The sequence below is a fragment of the Lepisma saccharinum genome, chromosome 12 (genome assembly GCF_977018435.1).
Source record: "Lepisma saccharinum chromosome 12, izLepSacc3.1, whole genome shotgun sequence".
Lineage (NCBI taxonomy): Eukaryota > Metazoa > Arthropoda > Insecta > Zygentoma > Lepismatidae > Lepisma > Lepisma saccharinum.
Window position 1 is genome coordinate 58834517 of NC_139240.1, and position 16538 is coordinate 58851054.

Genomic DNA, 16538 nt, shown 5'->3' on the forward strand with positions numbered 1-16538 from the left:
AAGCACATACTTTAAAATGATAATGGTCGTTTACGGGCGGGAATGTGTTAAATTGTTGCATATATCAAGACAACATGTAGTTTTTCAGTATTGCAATATCATAGCAGTTTTTCTAAATGAGAGGAAATTTTGAAAACTCCTTTGCTGGCATTGGCCAAAGGCCCAATCGAGCATTAAGAAATTATGAGTTATAGCACATCATTGTATAAGTTTTTGATGTGCTAATTTAATATTGAGTCATGTCCACATTTAGCCAGTCACAATATAAATATCAGTATGGATATGGTGATAGGATGCAAGTCTGAACATAGCTTACACTATTTGTATTGTGTGACCAGTATGGATATACTAAGCTGGGGTCACGAAAACTGTAACACCATCTGTAAGTAAATTGAATGGACCTACCTCCTAGCTACAATTTCCAAACCTTTCATCAGGTGACATCCAACGACTTCATAGTTCATACTAAAGGTCTTGTCTAGTCTTATGCCGGGCTGCCTACATGCTGGCAAGGGAAGTGGGGACTGGGGAATACCCAGCAGACCAACCAGATATAGATCCACCAAGCTTTCTGAAACCTCGGAAAATATGCGAACTAACCAGCCTCCCCCACCCCTTCTTTCACCCCCGGTGTGCTGGTCAGGCAAGGACCTTCCCACTTCCGCTGACACAGTGTTGCTAATTTTACTCTCTTCAAGAATTCGAGGAGTGTTGTTGATGTGCGTAGACGTGTTTTTGAGTAAGTCTAAAGTGTCGAAAGTTGTGCACAGCAGTGAGCGAAATTTGCTACTACGAATCATTGAGAAGTGTGAAGAAGAGAAAAGAGACGGGTGGAATTATCCTCGCGATCAACCCCTAAAGAGAGCAGTATATCTAACGGGACGGTCGGAGTCATTGCTTAAAAAACTGAAAAGAGAGAAAAAAGATTTACAAACCCCTGACCAGAAATTGTCCATGAAATGTACGTAGTGAAAAGAGAAGTTCCTACAATATTGAAACTTTTAGCTATTGCTAAGGAAGATATTAATTATCAGGGGGGGGCGAGAAATATTACGGAAAATTATGAAACAAATAGGCTTTAAATTTAAAAAATGTAGAAACCATGGACGTCCGCAGGATTTTTTCCAGGGAGGGGCAAGGATGGTATTTTTTCCAGGGGGGGGCAAAAAGCCACATTTTCCCCAATAATAATGTTGTTCCCTCAAAAAACATTGCTTAAATTTGAATTTATTGTGTTCGTTCATTAATTAACACATATTATTGTGGCTGAAATGAAATTATGTGTGTCAAATATATAATTTTTAGTTGACTTTCATTTTCCAGGGGGGGGCCACGGCTCCCCCCCTTGCCCCCTCTTCCGGACGCCCATGGTAGAAACTCTTGCTTAGCTCTGGTTGAACGAAGCAACATTGTGGTTTGTAGAGCAAGATATCTTCGTGCGATCAACAGATTCCGCAACGAAGGGAGGCCTGTTGTTTACATTGATGATACTTGGATTCATGCTTTTTTCTTTTTTTTTACATATTTGTTTTTATAGTTTACATAATTTAGAATATTAATCTTGTGTGTTTAAATTGTTGATATCCTTCTGCGAGACAGCAGGCATTTTTAACTTTAGTGTCCCCCTTCCTCCTCTCTCTTATGCTATGTTATTTGAATTACCACGTCTAGAAACGAAACTTAATATTCGGCCTGCATATTTGTTTACTTGCAAACCTTTCACGGCACACGCCCACTTCCAGATTTGGCAACACAGGGGGAAAACACGTGTTTCTGCCATCCCTTCCCTTGCCCCAGAGTTCCCGAGCTCCCCTCCTAAACATTCGACACTAGCGCCACTTGTTTCTGGCCAGGGTTTCAAATAAGTTGGTGGATCTATAACAGTGGTAGCGCCGAGAGTTACGACGTCGGGGGAGGAGGTGCTGCATGCACCTCGTTTCTTATCCTTGCCAGCATGTAGGTCGCCCAACGTAAGACTGGACAAGAGTTATAGGGATGGCCGAATGTGGATAAAATTTTATCTGGATATTGGATATTCTGACATACAGATGATTGGGATATCAGAATTGTCCAGATATTCAAATTTCCTGGCTTATCCAGATATACAAATTGTCAGGATTATCTGGATATATGAATCGTCCAGATATTTGGATTATCCGAAATGCCCTGATATCCGAATGTGTGAATTATCTGGACACTTTTATCATTTATCTGTTTTACGGGCTATCCACATATTCTTATATTCATCATTTTTGTTTTCACCGTACGTATTTTCCTTCATAAAATATGTTCCATCCAAATTACCCAGATATTCAAATTCTGATTATCTGTTGCATCCAAAATAGATATTGGATAATTTGAAATCCAGATATCCATTATCCTGATTTTGTGTCCATCCCAAGCTCATACAACTCAATATTTTATTTTGACTACCTTAAATTTCATATTACTGTTATATTACACAATATTTACATAGGATAAACATTATTTTTCAGCTGTGCGAGTTGGGTTTAGATCTCCGGTTTCAATTGGACGGCCTGCTGAGAACTCCCTTGGTTCGAACATTGCTGGATTCGAGGGAGAAGCTCATAGATGCGGTGAAACTGAGGGCCCAGGAAGACAAATGGAGACCTTTAAATTTACAAAGCAAGGCTGGCCTCAACAAATTCCTGCAGGAAATGAGTGACATTGGAATAGCAAGCATTCACAGCTACTCATCAGGTATGACTTTAATTGCATAATGTAATACAAGTGTAGTTGTTATGCAATTACTTTCCTAGCTAATTGTCAAATACATTGTTGTAAAAGTTAGGGGGTGTGTGAAGAGGTTGAGTGGTGGATTGATTATCTTACCTGTAAAGGTTTTGGATTAGAGTTCTTTGTGAGCAACCATCATAAATCATCATTCAGCCTTAAAAAGGCAGAAAAGCAATGTAAATAAGGAAGATTCAATTTTTCTGCAGTGAATGCCTATTAAAGTTTTATACAGGATTGTTAAATGTCCAAGAATTGTAAATAAATTCAAATCCAGTCCGGGAGAGAAAAATGACAAGCGTAAATGGGTTCTTGGCCATAAAGAACCTTTTGATCTTTAACTCTTTCGCTGCGGTCGTCACATTTATGCACAGCATGCCAGGTGCCTTGCTCCGCGGAAGTCGCATTATTGCGAGTTCATACTTCCACTCGCTGCGGGTGTCGCATTTCCGCAGTACGTCGCTTTTAGTAGCCTTCACACATCTGTTGATACTATTTGGAACTATTTGAACTTGTAGTTTTGTTTATATCCGTATGATGTCGCTAATTACGCCTCCGTTTAGAATACGAGAGCTGAGTGCTCTGACATGGCAGTTTCAAATGCATGTTTGAATGTAAACAACATGGCTTCGTCAAGTCGTCAACACTTGTCTGATAATGATGTTACTCAACTGTTGAATCAGAAGGTGAATTAAATTGCAACTATAATAGCGACAGTTTTTATGAGACTTCAAGTGGTGACAGTGATTGTGTAGTGTCTGATGAAGAATTTGTACCGCCGTCCGTAACATCATGGAGCAGAGTGCAAAGCAGCATTGATCTAGGTGCGGGAAGTTCGACACAGGCAAGTGCTAAGTTACTTGGTGACAGTACAGTATTTAGCACACCATTTTCTTGTTTTATCAAATATTTCCCCCGCTCAGTATTTGAACACACAGCAGAACAAACTGAAGTTTTCGCCACCCAGTATCTTGATACTACTTACGAATTTCCACGCCGCTCCACCACTCTGCGTCATCCCGTGTTTTGAGAAATACCATACCATCAGGGACTACAGAATGGTTTTCCAGTGCAAGGAATGACTTTTGTAAGTTCTCTCTCATATATAATGCAATATAATTGTGAAAACTATTTGTTTATAAAAAAAAAAAAAAATTCAAATTTAATTACGCAGCCAAGGGATATTGTGTGCCAGAGAATTCCGCAGCGAAAGAGTTAAAGTATATCAATTCTGTCCGGGAAACCAAGATAACCCATTAGAATTTATGGGTTCCTGGACCGTTAATCACACCATGGTTGTTAGAGGTCCACGAATTGTAAATAAATCCAATTCTGGTCCAGGGGAGAAAATCAGCAAGCTTAAATGGGTTCTGAACCGTAAAAAACCTTTTTGTTTTTAAAGTAGAGTTGGAAGTGGTCGAAAAAAAAACTGGATTTTTTTTTTTCGAAAGTCGCTACAAACCTGTAAACTCATAACAGTAACTTCAAGTGAAATAGGCTAGCTGTCAAAATTTCCATATTTTTTTTTTAAAAAAAGGCCAGCTTTTTATCGGAAGAAAACTGTCTATTCAAAAAAGCCGGCTTTTGCGCAACTCTACTTTGAAGTACAGTAGAGCGTCGATTATCCGAACGTCGGTCAACCGAACGACCGCTTAACCGAACTGTGTACTCGCTCACTTTCAGATATCTGTAATGAAAAAAGTACGTGACTTAGCTGCTCGTAAGCGTGTAGGCTTGCTTAGACAGACCAAAATAAAGGATTTTTTTAAACGTTAATTTTGTGTACTGTGTGTATTATTCATGCAAAATGCGTATGTAATATGTACATATGTTTCTTTAATAAACTGTACCACGTACTATATATTCCTACTAAAGTTGCCTTTGTACGTTTTTTTGTAATACATACTTAAAGAGATGCCTGTTTTTATGAATAAATTTACTGTACAGTACTTCTTTTTGGCAAATAAACATGTACAGTTCGATTATCCGAACAAACCAGTTTTCCGAACACCCATGTCCCCCAATTACTTCGGATAATCGACGCTCTACTGTATTTCAATCAGTCCCAGAACCTTTTTACCAGATCAATTTAAATACATGACATTGGACATTTTGGTATTGAAATGAATCAATACGCAACTTGGATTGAAAATTGAATTATGTAAGGAAAAGTGTTCTGATCCTGTTACAGACAAAAATAGAACCATTATAATTTATGAGTTCCTTGACCTTTATCAACGTGGTTTCATATACATTTATACTGTATCAGTAAAGAAAATCTTTACCTTATCCTCATATGAAAGGTGAAGAAAGTAATCTCCGTGAACTGTGCTGTATGAGTTCTGTATTGATCATTTTTCCCTAAGAACTCAAATTTCAACTTCTCTTCCAAATAGTACACCCTGGACTGCATTTATAACGGTACCATAATGTGTACCATTATAAATTTAAAATGAAATAATGCAATCAGGTAAAATCTACGATTCGAGTTCGTATTTGTTGTTTATATTTGTCCAAAATTAAATGTACATTATTCTGGCTTTGTTTGAATTGAAGTACATATCTAAACTTGAAGCATTCAAAAATATTTAAAAACTCATCGAAGTAATTTGGTCTATGATAGATCAGGAATGTACTTACGGTAGATTTCCAATTAATGCAAAAATGCAGTTAAGTTTGGTTTCACTAGGTTTTACTCGATTATTCATAGGTATATGGGTACCTACATGTACTTCATATGGATTACCAACACATACAAGCAAATTGAAATGTGTTATGGTGGAATTTCAACTAAAAAATTAAGATTTGATACAACAAGCGTCTTAAATATTAATCCTAAAGTAATAAAGTTGTTAAAGATTGCCAACTCTCATAGAGGGAAAAATCTAAGATATGCATGAAAAATCTTTTTCCCACAAAAATTATAAAATTTTCATTTACCTTTAATAATTAAAAAGAAATACAAAACACATAATAGAGTATTGTAATATCTGTTTTATTGTACTAACTTTATTTTACAATCATATTCATGTATTGACATTGTACAATTTTATATTTATTACTTAAAAAATATTAACAAGTTGATATGCTGTGCATATAGTTGTAACAGTGTGAATTTGGATACACTGATCATCTGAAGATCGCAGACTTGTACTAAGGAGTCGTAAATTTTGCTATAAGACTAAAATTGGTCTTTTATTTTTAAGAAACGGGATGAATCTGTGAAAACTTTGATATATTTTGCAAAAGGATTCATACGTTTGATACGTATCATAAGATTTGGCATGCATACATCGAAATGTGAAAAAACATGAAAATAGTGACTTGTCATGGGGGTGGTGTTCGTCGGCCATTTTTGGGTCGGAGGACTTGAAGATAAGTATGGATAACTTGACAGGAGTATAATATATTTGCTAATTGTACATTGGACAATTGTGTTATCAAGATTTGACACATTCGGAACACGAATATGATAATTATGGAAAGACTAAACAACGCAATTTTGTCCAAAGATGGATTTCTGTATCCTTGATTTCTGTAGAAACGTGCCATCTTGTACTTTGTAAAATTCGAGATACTGATTGATTATTTTTATGCATAAGCATGTAATGCGTAAACTAAAAATGTAATTTTCACTCATGTTTATGTATTTAATACATTGATGAATAGAAGATTTTTGACACGAAGCAATTTGTTTTAAGAACTTTCAAGGTGATTACTTGTAATAAGTCGTATATTACTTCTTGGTAAGACTATTAATCCTGAGTTATGATAAAATGTTTTGATATTGAACAATTCATATAAATTGACTCGCAATTCTTTGGTAAACACACAACATTCGTCACATTACAGACATGAGTGCTGCATCTGTTATGTTATCGAGAAGCCTCGTATAACGCAAGAAATTCTGATATTTAACATAGTTATACGGTCGGTCACTTGAAAGTCATTGAAACATTCTTGAAGACATGAGGGTCCGGAGACTCTGGTGTCTGGGCTCACAACTGTAGAATCCTCTGTGAGACATGTGTTGTGTGCTGTCCATACATGTTTGTGATTGTCCTATCATCAGTTATATCTCATTACTATTGATCCAAAAATGGCAGCAAAGCGAAGAAAAAATTATCAATCAATCAATTGTAATATTGTTTAGTATAAATGAGACTGATTAATCTGAACTTTATTGGTATTGACAATTTTATTAAACAAAGCATGTGCTCTACAAGTCCTTTACTAATTCTGATGTTTCGGACTTACTTCCACGTTCTTCCTCAGGGGTTTCCAAAGATCACAAAGGATAAGAATTAAACAAATGGTTCAAAGAATAAAAAACTTGGGATTAATCCCCAACAAAATGCAGTCTGCAATCTATTTCTTGTAGCAAGGATCATAAACAAGCTAAAATTTATTGTCAACTTTGTGAGGTGTATGTAGAACATGCCATGCATGATTCAATAATATGGAGATGAGTTCGACCCTTCAGTGCAGAGATATAATTATTAATGACAATGCCTGTCCACATACTGTCACCACAAGGCAAGATCTTATCACAACATTTGCTTGAGAACAATTGTCATCCCCATACAACCCAGACTTAGCTCCAAGTGATTTTCAAGCATAGGCGCTTGCCCCCCCAAAATTTTTGGGTTTATTGAAATTTACATGTTAGGGTACCTAAGGAGCAAAGTAGTAAAGAGTATATTTGTGATTTTGAAAACGTCACAGTTGATTAAAAAATAATTCCAGATGCTGTTTTTATTGGATGGAAAACTTTTCGAATCTCTTCCCCCAAACTAAAGCCTCAAGTTTGATTCTACCCCCTCAAAATTAGGCCCAATTTAATTCTGCTCCCTCAAAATTAGGCCTAATATGATTCTGCTCCCTCAAAATTAGGCCCAGTTTAATTCTGCCCCTCAAAATTAGGCCCAATTTATTCTGACCCCTCAAAATTAGGCTGAATTTAATTCTGACCCCTCAAAATTAGGCCTAATATGATTCTGCTTGCTCAAAATTAGGCCTAATTTAATTCTGCCCCCTCAAAATTAGGCCTAATATGATTCTGCCCCCTCAAAATTAGGCCTAATTTAATTCTGCCCCTTAGAATTAGGCCCAGTTTAATTCTGCCCCTCAAAGTTAGGTCTCAAGTTAAGCCCATATTTTCAAGTGTTCCTGCATCTGAAATCCTTCCTTGTACAATGAGGTCAAAGAGGTCATTACCACATGGTTTGTATTACATGCAATGAAGGAATACAAAAACTGGTGTCCTAATATAGCAAGTGCCTCGACAATGGTGGTAACAATGTTGGAGAGTTGCTTATTGTATGTACATCAAACTGAAACATAAATGGTTTGTTAATAATTTCTTGCTTTTCTTAATAGCCCATCATTTGTAAATTACTTTGTGGGCAACCCTCGTATTTGGTAAAAAAAAAAAAAGTAAAATTGCTCCCCTGTCCTTTGCACCATGCCATGAAGGTGTATAGGGGGTGTGGGGTTAGGGCCACACACTTCCTTGATCTTGGCCGAGCTGGGGGTGATGTGATCAGCACCACACCCCTAGCTGCCTTTACCCCCCAGAATTTCCAGGTATCCACTTTATTCACGCTGGGTGGGTGCCGGAGCCGCTTGAACAGGTTGAAAAAGTCCCGGGTCTCTTGCATTGTAGTCGGATGCCTTAACGACTGAGCTACCGCAGCTTCTACCCTTGTATTTGGTGTGTGATATAATAAACAGTATGCCCAATGTTTGTTTGTAATATAAACTTGATTAAACAGTTTGAGACTGTACAGGAATAATTTTTACTAACAATGTGCATTGTATTACTTTCACTGCAATTGTCATTTTGATTTGTCTGTTTTGTTTATTCTTCAGGCGAATGCTGGGTGAACTTAACAAGCAACACTGTGGCATTCAGTAAATTGTATCTTGGCCTTCTGGAGGATTGTCTGAGGTTGGCTGGTCCAGAACTTCTCTACACAATTGATGAAATTTTATCAGATGTTTTCCGAGCACACTTGCGGCATTTGGAAGTATCTTTGCAGAACGACACATTAAAAAATGAGGTAAGATTATTTTATTGCTGATGCATATTGAGTTGGGAACTCTTATATTAATCAAAAAATTAATTAGAAACTTCATGTAATTTGAATGGTGAAATTGTGGCAATATTTTCTTAACAAATATTATTGTGTTCTGTGATGTACAGGCTCTAAGTTACATAAAATAGCAAGGAGACACCAAACACATTAGAATCATGTTGACTGTCCAGGTTTGATAGCCCGGTTGAGGCACATTGCACAGTGGCTCAGATCCCACTCTAAACTGTAGGTCCAGTCCCCGTTAGTCTTTCTGTGTGTAAAGTGGATTTAAAAGCAAGAAATCAACAATTCAATCATATTGACTGCCTTAACTGGGTGTGTGCAGGAAGAAATTTTTTTTGGTTGGACCAGGATTGGGAAGTGGAATTTCTATATTCCCGATGTTTGGGACTGAATGAATTCACCATTTTCTGACAAGATACTGTGCAAATTTCTAATTCAGCACTTCAGTAGTCTTTTTTATTCAATTTCAATTTTGTGATTTGTAGTAATAAAAATAAAAGGTGAAATTTTCTATGACCGCCACCCCTGAGAAGAAATAGTGTGGGCAGCCTTGATATTACAGACATCTATTTTTTTCCTCACTGGCTTTTCCAGTTAATTTGTGTGTAAATTATCATTATGAAAGCTTTGTGCATGGTTGTTAGAGTTGTGACATCTAAAAGCATAAAAGGTTATCATATTTACTAATATATAATGAAGTGAGTTTATAAAAGTGATTGGTGATATTGTGGTTTTTCTGCTAACTGATCCTCTTAGCTACGATTGGGACAAAACCAATTTCTGATACATGAATATTGGCCAAAATTGGTACATCAGAAAGGGCCTCCCTGAAGGCATAGTGGCATTGTTGTCGCCTTGTAATCAAGGGGTCCCAGGTTCGATACCCGGTGGAGCAAATAGTGGTTTGGATCCCAGTCCCAATTACTATCTGTGCATGAAGTGGTAAAGGTAAAAAAAAAGGTAAAGTGCTCCCCTGTGCTTAGCACCACACCATGAATGGGTATAGGGGGTGTGGGGGTAACGCCCCACACTTTCTTGATCCGGTCGTGAGTGAGGGTGATGTGATAAGCATCACGCCCCTGACTGCTTTTACCCCCCAGGGTTTCCCCCAGGTACCCATGTTATTCGTTGCTGGGTGAAGTGGACTTATAACAAACTTTGAAACTTTGGTACATCAGAATGGTATTGGTGAGAGTTCGATATCTCGTAGCATTCCAACTTTTGGAATGCGGGGATCAAACCAAGGGGTGTTGCTCACCTCCACTAAATGTAACACTTGATGGTAGAGACGGCCCTAAACGGGCCAGGTACGAATACCTAGTTTAGCATTGAGGTAGTTAATGTAAACTCATGTTTAGATTTAAATGCTTCTGACTGAGCAATGAGAATGGCAGTTAAGGTGAAGAGTAGGGATGTGACGAAGCTGAAAATTTACCGATGCCGATGTACTCACCGATAATTTTTGGAACCGATACCGATGCCGATATTTAACCGATTCCGATACATAAAATTATTAAACAGAAATGGAATATTATTTTCAGCATGACAAAAATAAATTTGCTATGTATATTTGCATCTACAAAAAGTGGTTATGTGAACTTTAAAGAACAACATAGATTCTCAAGACATTTAACATTAGTACACAAGCAGTTCTTTGAAATGCAAAATGAATTACTGTTCTTAATGTTGGAAATGTTCTGCTGCCAGATTCAACTTCAGAAACACGAGTTTTGGAAGCATTTCTGGAAGTAACCTACTTCTTCTCTTATCGCAAATCTGTTCAGCAACACCGAACACTCCACTGAATACTGATGCAGCAGGTATGCCCAAGTATTTTCTCAGCACTTGCTTCAGGTTTGAATACTCATTTCTGAATTTCCAATACAACAGCAGATCCTGTTCACTTGGACTAGTTGGTCCAGCAATGTACTGTTTTATTTCTGATTTTGAGGTAGGTTGATCCTCTGAATGAGAGTTTGCAATAATTTTATTACAAGAACTCTACAATGACGAAGAATCAGAACCTAATTTTCAATAAATCTTACAAAACTAAAATATAAAACTTATTAGAAGGTAAAAACTCTAGTGTAATCTGTACCGGTTTAAATATCGGATTTTTGCCGATGCCCATACCGATGCCGATATGTCCATTTCGGCCGATTTTCGTACATCTGTAATCGGCTTCGGCACATCCCTAGTGAAGAGTAACTTACCTTACTCGGTTAACGAATCAGACTATAGCTCCAGTTGTTGCTCCTACAGACGATTTCCAAGCAAAGACCTGGTTCTCCTCTTTTCACTTGGTTTTGTTCCCTTTCCTTGACCTTTCCTCGCCGTTTCCTGTGAAAACTCATTATCCCACATATTCTAGGAGAAGTTCTGTCATGGTCTTTATTCGTTAACCGGGCAGGAGGATGTTATGATCTAAACTGATTGCGATATTCAATTTTTTATCTTCGAAAGTTGAGAGTGCCATATTGTTCATATACAGAGGATGGACAAAAAATATGGAAACACCTTCGAAGACACCTCTAAATTAAGGACATTTCTTAATTCCCCGGCAGAAATACATGTGGTTTAATGGCAGTATTACTTCTCAATAACGGACATTCTTCATAATGGACACCGACACTAAAAACTATCTCCCCAACGCAAATAAAACTTCTTAATAACGTACAACCTGAAAGAAAATGGTCACAATTCCTGGAATTCGACACAACAATGGCCAGTATTTCGAACTAGCGTGCATTGTTTCATGTTACACTGAACGTACACCGAAGGTATTTCTTTTTAAAAGTGCAGACAGTAGACAGTATTCTTTGTGGTTATCTTGAGAAGTGTGTGTCACTTCTGCTACGATGTCACTGAAACGCAAACGACTGAGAGAAACTTACTGTTCGAGACATGGCCGTGCGACTACGTGTACTGTATTTTCTCATTTGAAATTTTTAATGTATGTAGGAATACTTTTGTAAATTTAAATTCACCGTATGTAGTACAGTATTTTGTTCTTTGAATGTAGGAAAAAAAAACATTATGTTCGTAATGTATGTACTGTAATATGTTTATCCTATTGTGTAACATCCTACATTTTTTTCTGAATAGCAGACACTTCTTAATAATGGACATTTATTTCTCCCCCAGTCTTGTCCGTTATTGAGAAGTTTTACTGTATTTCTGCATACTGAATGTTCATGTAGGGCATGATTTTCATATTTAATGTTTAAAAAATATCCATGTTGACAAAGTTAATACCCAGTGTAAGTTTCATATATCTAACGGTTTTTGTACAAACGTTCCATATGTTCAAAGACTAGCTGCATGACTTTCTGGACACCCTGTATAAAGCTTCAGGTGCTTCCAATTGCAAGTTTTGCTCTCTTGATGTGTCTTCATTCTAAGCATCCACAACTGCATACAGAGACTTCTTATATTTAATACTTGTTTCTCTTATTTTGTGAACAGTACAAATTTATCCAAAAGAATGCTGCATTCCTTCTGGATACACTCCTGTCTTTGGCCGAACACTGTTACGAGCAGAAATTGGGCCACAGTTGTTCTCGGCTCGTTAAGCTACATGAAGATTACAACTGGTTGAAGGATGGACACTCAAAACAAGGACCTATTACCAAATACTCCACTACAGGATACATATGATAGTGTTGTTGAAACGTGAGAGATGGGTACGTGACATTGATGAACCTTTGTGTGTTAGATTACACTGAGGACAACTGCTTTTCATGTTCATGACCAGGCTTGAGAGCTGAATGACCTCATCACGGATTGGTCAAAGCAAGAAGAACAATATTGTTATTAATTTGTTGTAACATTAAATGCCGTATTGGCAGTGAAACTGTTTCTATGAGGAAATCAATTTAGAGGGAAGTTGTATTGAAAGCATGTACAACATAATAACTCGGAATTCTCTGGAGGTAAGAGTAGTAAGGGGTACATGTTAACATGTAATGATAAATTGTGTGACTAATGCAATATCTGTATGTTACCACTTTTTTCTGCTTGTATTTCCACTCTAGTCAAGAGTTTTCATTTTCATTGGCATAATGGAAGAATCAGAATTTTGTTAAGAAACCTGGGTCAGGTTGAGGGTTGGAAATAAAGTAGTGGCAACACTGTCGTCACATCGCGTATGATCAAGAGTTTCCAGTACATCTAGAGGGAAGGTATAGCTGTTCAACTCACTCATTGTCTCTAGTGCAGTGCATGCAGATGGATGGATGTGGAGCTGTAAAGTGGTGGTGTGAAATCGCACCTCTTTAAAGTGATGCTATCGAAGAGAACACAGCATGCATGCATGGATTAAGATAGAGGTAGCACGTGCAGGAAACGTGACGACAGTGTTGCCACTACTTTTTTCCAACCCTCGTAATTATTATACGTGCAGCGAATATGGAATGTACACATATCTACAAACACAGTTTTGTTTAAAGATTGAAGAGTACTTGGAATATTTTTTTGGGCAAAGTTAATCAGAACGCAAACTTTAACAGGGCACCTTTTCTTCTAATACAATTATCACTAAACATATAATCTACTTTACATGACTGACGCACTGTGATATCTGTCTACTTGTATATAGGGGTGGATACCATTTTGTTGTTATTTATATGAATATTAATGTATAATTCAATTAATTCGGTTTTGTAAAGTAAATGTCTAAATATGCAGTATCTTTTCTTGAGAGAGAACTTATGGCAGTATCTTGGTTACATATATTAATTAAATTAAAGTCTCAGTTAGCCTATCTGTGCATAAAATAAACTTATAAAAATAATATACAAATGACCTTGTAATCAAGGGTCCCTGGTTCGATACCTGGTGGAGGCACATGGAAGTGGTTCAGATCCCACTTTAAACTATAGGTCCAGTCCCAATTAGCCTGTTTGTGCATAAAGTGGACTTACAAACAACAAATCAATCAGTCAATCGATACATAATACAATTGATTCCACATGACATAACACTGTACACATGATATATACTGTTGATAACATTATCCAGTGTTCCACACCATTGCCGTTCAGTCTAAGGCATCATGCTTTGGGCTCCGGGTTCAGGACGTGTGCAGGTTCAAGTCTCCTGGGGGAAGCGTAACACCTTTTCCTGAGATTTCGGCCTGTGTATGGGACCAGTGGCCACCGACCATCGTGAGGAAATTGGGGAGCTACAAATGAGTAGTGTAACCTGGTCACGGAAACCTACAATGACTGGGGTTCGTAGTGCTGACCACACATCACCCCGTAACTGGTTGGAGTGATACCGGCAGTCGGTAGGTAGGCCCTGACCCTCACAGGTTGTTGTGCCACGGGTAACATTATTCAGTACAGTGTATCAGTATTGAAAAGGATTCTGACAACAGTAAACGACTGTGTTTCGTTACAACAGTAAATCCCACTCTAACTATAGTAATACTAGTTATAGTGAGAGAACTGCTCTGGTTGTAACAATAAGTTGTCATCAGACGTGTAGTCATGTAGTTTTACACATGTTAACAATGGTAGAATGTTTCTATCCTAAGGCCAGCCGCACACCGGATCCAACACGAAATGATGCGACAAGTCATTCTTGTTGCAAACTGCCCCGGGAAAGATTTTATCATAGTCACGCATGTGGGAGGCCGCACACGGGACAAAACATTTGGTCCGAGTCGCCTTTTGCGACAGGTTGTGACGAAACAACGAGGGCCCGTGGAATTTGGTGTCTCGTCGAACAGCTTTCGCCAGTCCATTCGCTTCAGACCCAGACATCTAATCACTGACTGGAAAGGCCATTAAATGGTTAATATCGTATTTTTTAAACAATTATTTGCTAGAAATATATTTAATTCACAACATATAAACGGATACATCAATTCTACATACACATCAATACAGTCTGCTGTAAACTGTTATACTTGCAACACATCGTTACCTGCTTCCCAAATTATAAAGGACAGACCTAGACACACTGCATACATGAATGAAATCTGTTATCAGATTTTAGCCAACAAATTGTCTCATCGTGTTGCATTTCATCATGTTGCATCACATTGTGTTGGATCCGGTGTGCAACTGGCCTAATTGAGCTTGAAATTAATCATTGTTAGGTTAAAACTGGGCTATAAGATGTTTCACTACACCTTACATGTTGATGGGTAAAATTCCATTTTCATCTTTAACTTGTAAGTAAAAACACATGAATTTGTATTTACTTTGCTGTATACATCATTGCCATTATGCCTTTTGTAATTGTAATATTTTGTTAAATCATAGTATTAATCAAATTTATTGTCCTTTCTTGTAAATTATTGCATCTAAATATTTATAATCAGAAGATATATGAATGTAATATATATGCAAAAAAAGAAGAAAAGTATATAGTTTAATGAATAACATTTTTATGTGTTAAAAATAGAGATTGAATACGATTGATTCCACCAAGAGTTCAAAATGTAGTAACTATTATTTTATGGTGCCTGCAAGTTCACACATGGGTAACTTTAGACAATTTCTTATTTATATAATTCCTTCTTTCTGTTGGTTATTTTCTATCACTTCTCTATCTCTTAGTTGAATTGTGATGATGAGGATAAATAATGAAACGGATGGTGGGACAAACACATCACGGGTTTGAACATGTGACCTCTGACTTTGTACGAGGGTTGGGGTGTAAGTTATGGCAACTATATTTTTTCTTGAAGTTAAACGGTGACATCACAATTATGATCGTATGTCCTGGAGAACATGCACCTGTAGTATGTGAACAGTTATCGTACACAGGGCAGTGGCAATTCATTGGTGAGACAACCGCCATCCCATGATGTGAACGAAGTTCGTGTAGCCATTCTTAGGAGCATAAATGCCAGTGAATGCCACAGGGAGCTGGTGGAAACTGTGGGCAATAATGTCCTACCATAGTATGTGCCTCTTTTGTTCCTGTAATGCTAATGTATGCTTTCAGACTTGTAAACACATGTGACACGATACTGTCTTTAAGGATGTTTTGTTCTCTTCTCTATCCTACACCTGGTACACATGATATGCATTGTTCATACATACCATACACTCCCCCCTTCCATTTATATATTTCGATTTTCGTGCCGGTCTCATATTCTGGTGGGAAAAAAATTAGTTGTCCGAACTCTCTTCTATTTGACTTACTCAGCTCCATGAAGCATTTCCATCTTGTCCGATTCTTCGCCAAACTCTTGACCTCCAACCACGTCTTCTCTTTTTGTAGCAGCTCCTGCTCAATTGTCCTCCATGTACATCTGGGGCATCCTCTCCTTCGTGCTCCCTAGGGGTTCCAATCCAAAGAATCCTTTTCTATTGAGCCATCCAGTTTTCTCAGGGTGTGCCCGATCCGTTGACATTTCCTCTTCTTTATTTGTTTTATGATTGGTTTCTGATTTGTGATATCCCAAAGTTTCTCATTTGTAATTTTATCAGTCAATTTTATATTCATGATCCTCCTTAAGCACCTATTCACAAATGTTTGTAGTTGTTGACAGCCATATAGTAAAACTGACTTAAAATTTGTTTGAAATATCCTGAGCTTTGTTCTTAATCCAATTTGTTTACTTTTCCATATTGGATACAGTTGAATGAAAGCTATATTGGCTTTGATTACTCTGTTTTGACATCATCTGCTCCTCCATTTTTGGTTATTATTGCTCCAAGATATTGA

At 37.4% G+C, this 16538-nt stretch overlaps 1 protein-coding gene across 1 annotated transcript in view; it reads left to right on the plus strand.

Annotated features, from left to right (window-relative positions):
- Exo84 (exocyst complex component Exo84) overlaps positions 1–12513 on the plus strand; it is a 53057-nt gene extending 40544 nt beyond the window's left edge. Inside the window, exons 11-13 of the mRNA XM_083132451.1 lie at positions 2496–2721; positions 8626–8816; positions 12321–12513. Coding sequence (XP_082988577.1) covers positions 2496–2721; positions 8626–8816; positions 12321–12512 — 609 coding nt within the window. The 3' untranslated portion in view covers position 12513. The remainder of the gene's footprint in view (positions 1–2495; positions 2722–8625; positions 8817–12320) is intronic.
- Positions 12514–16538: the final 4025 nt, after the last annotated feature.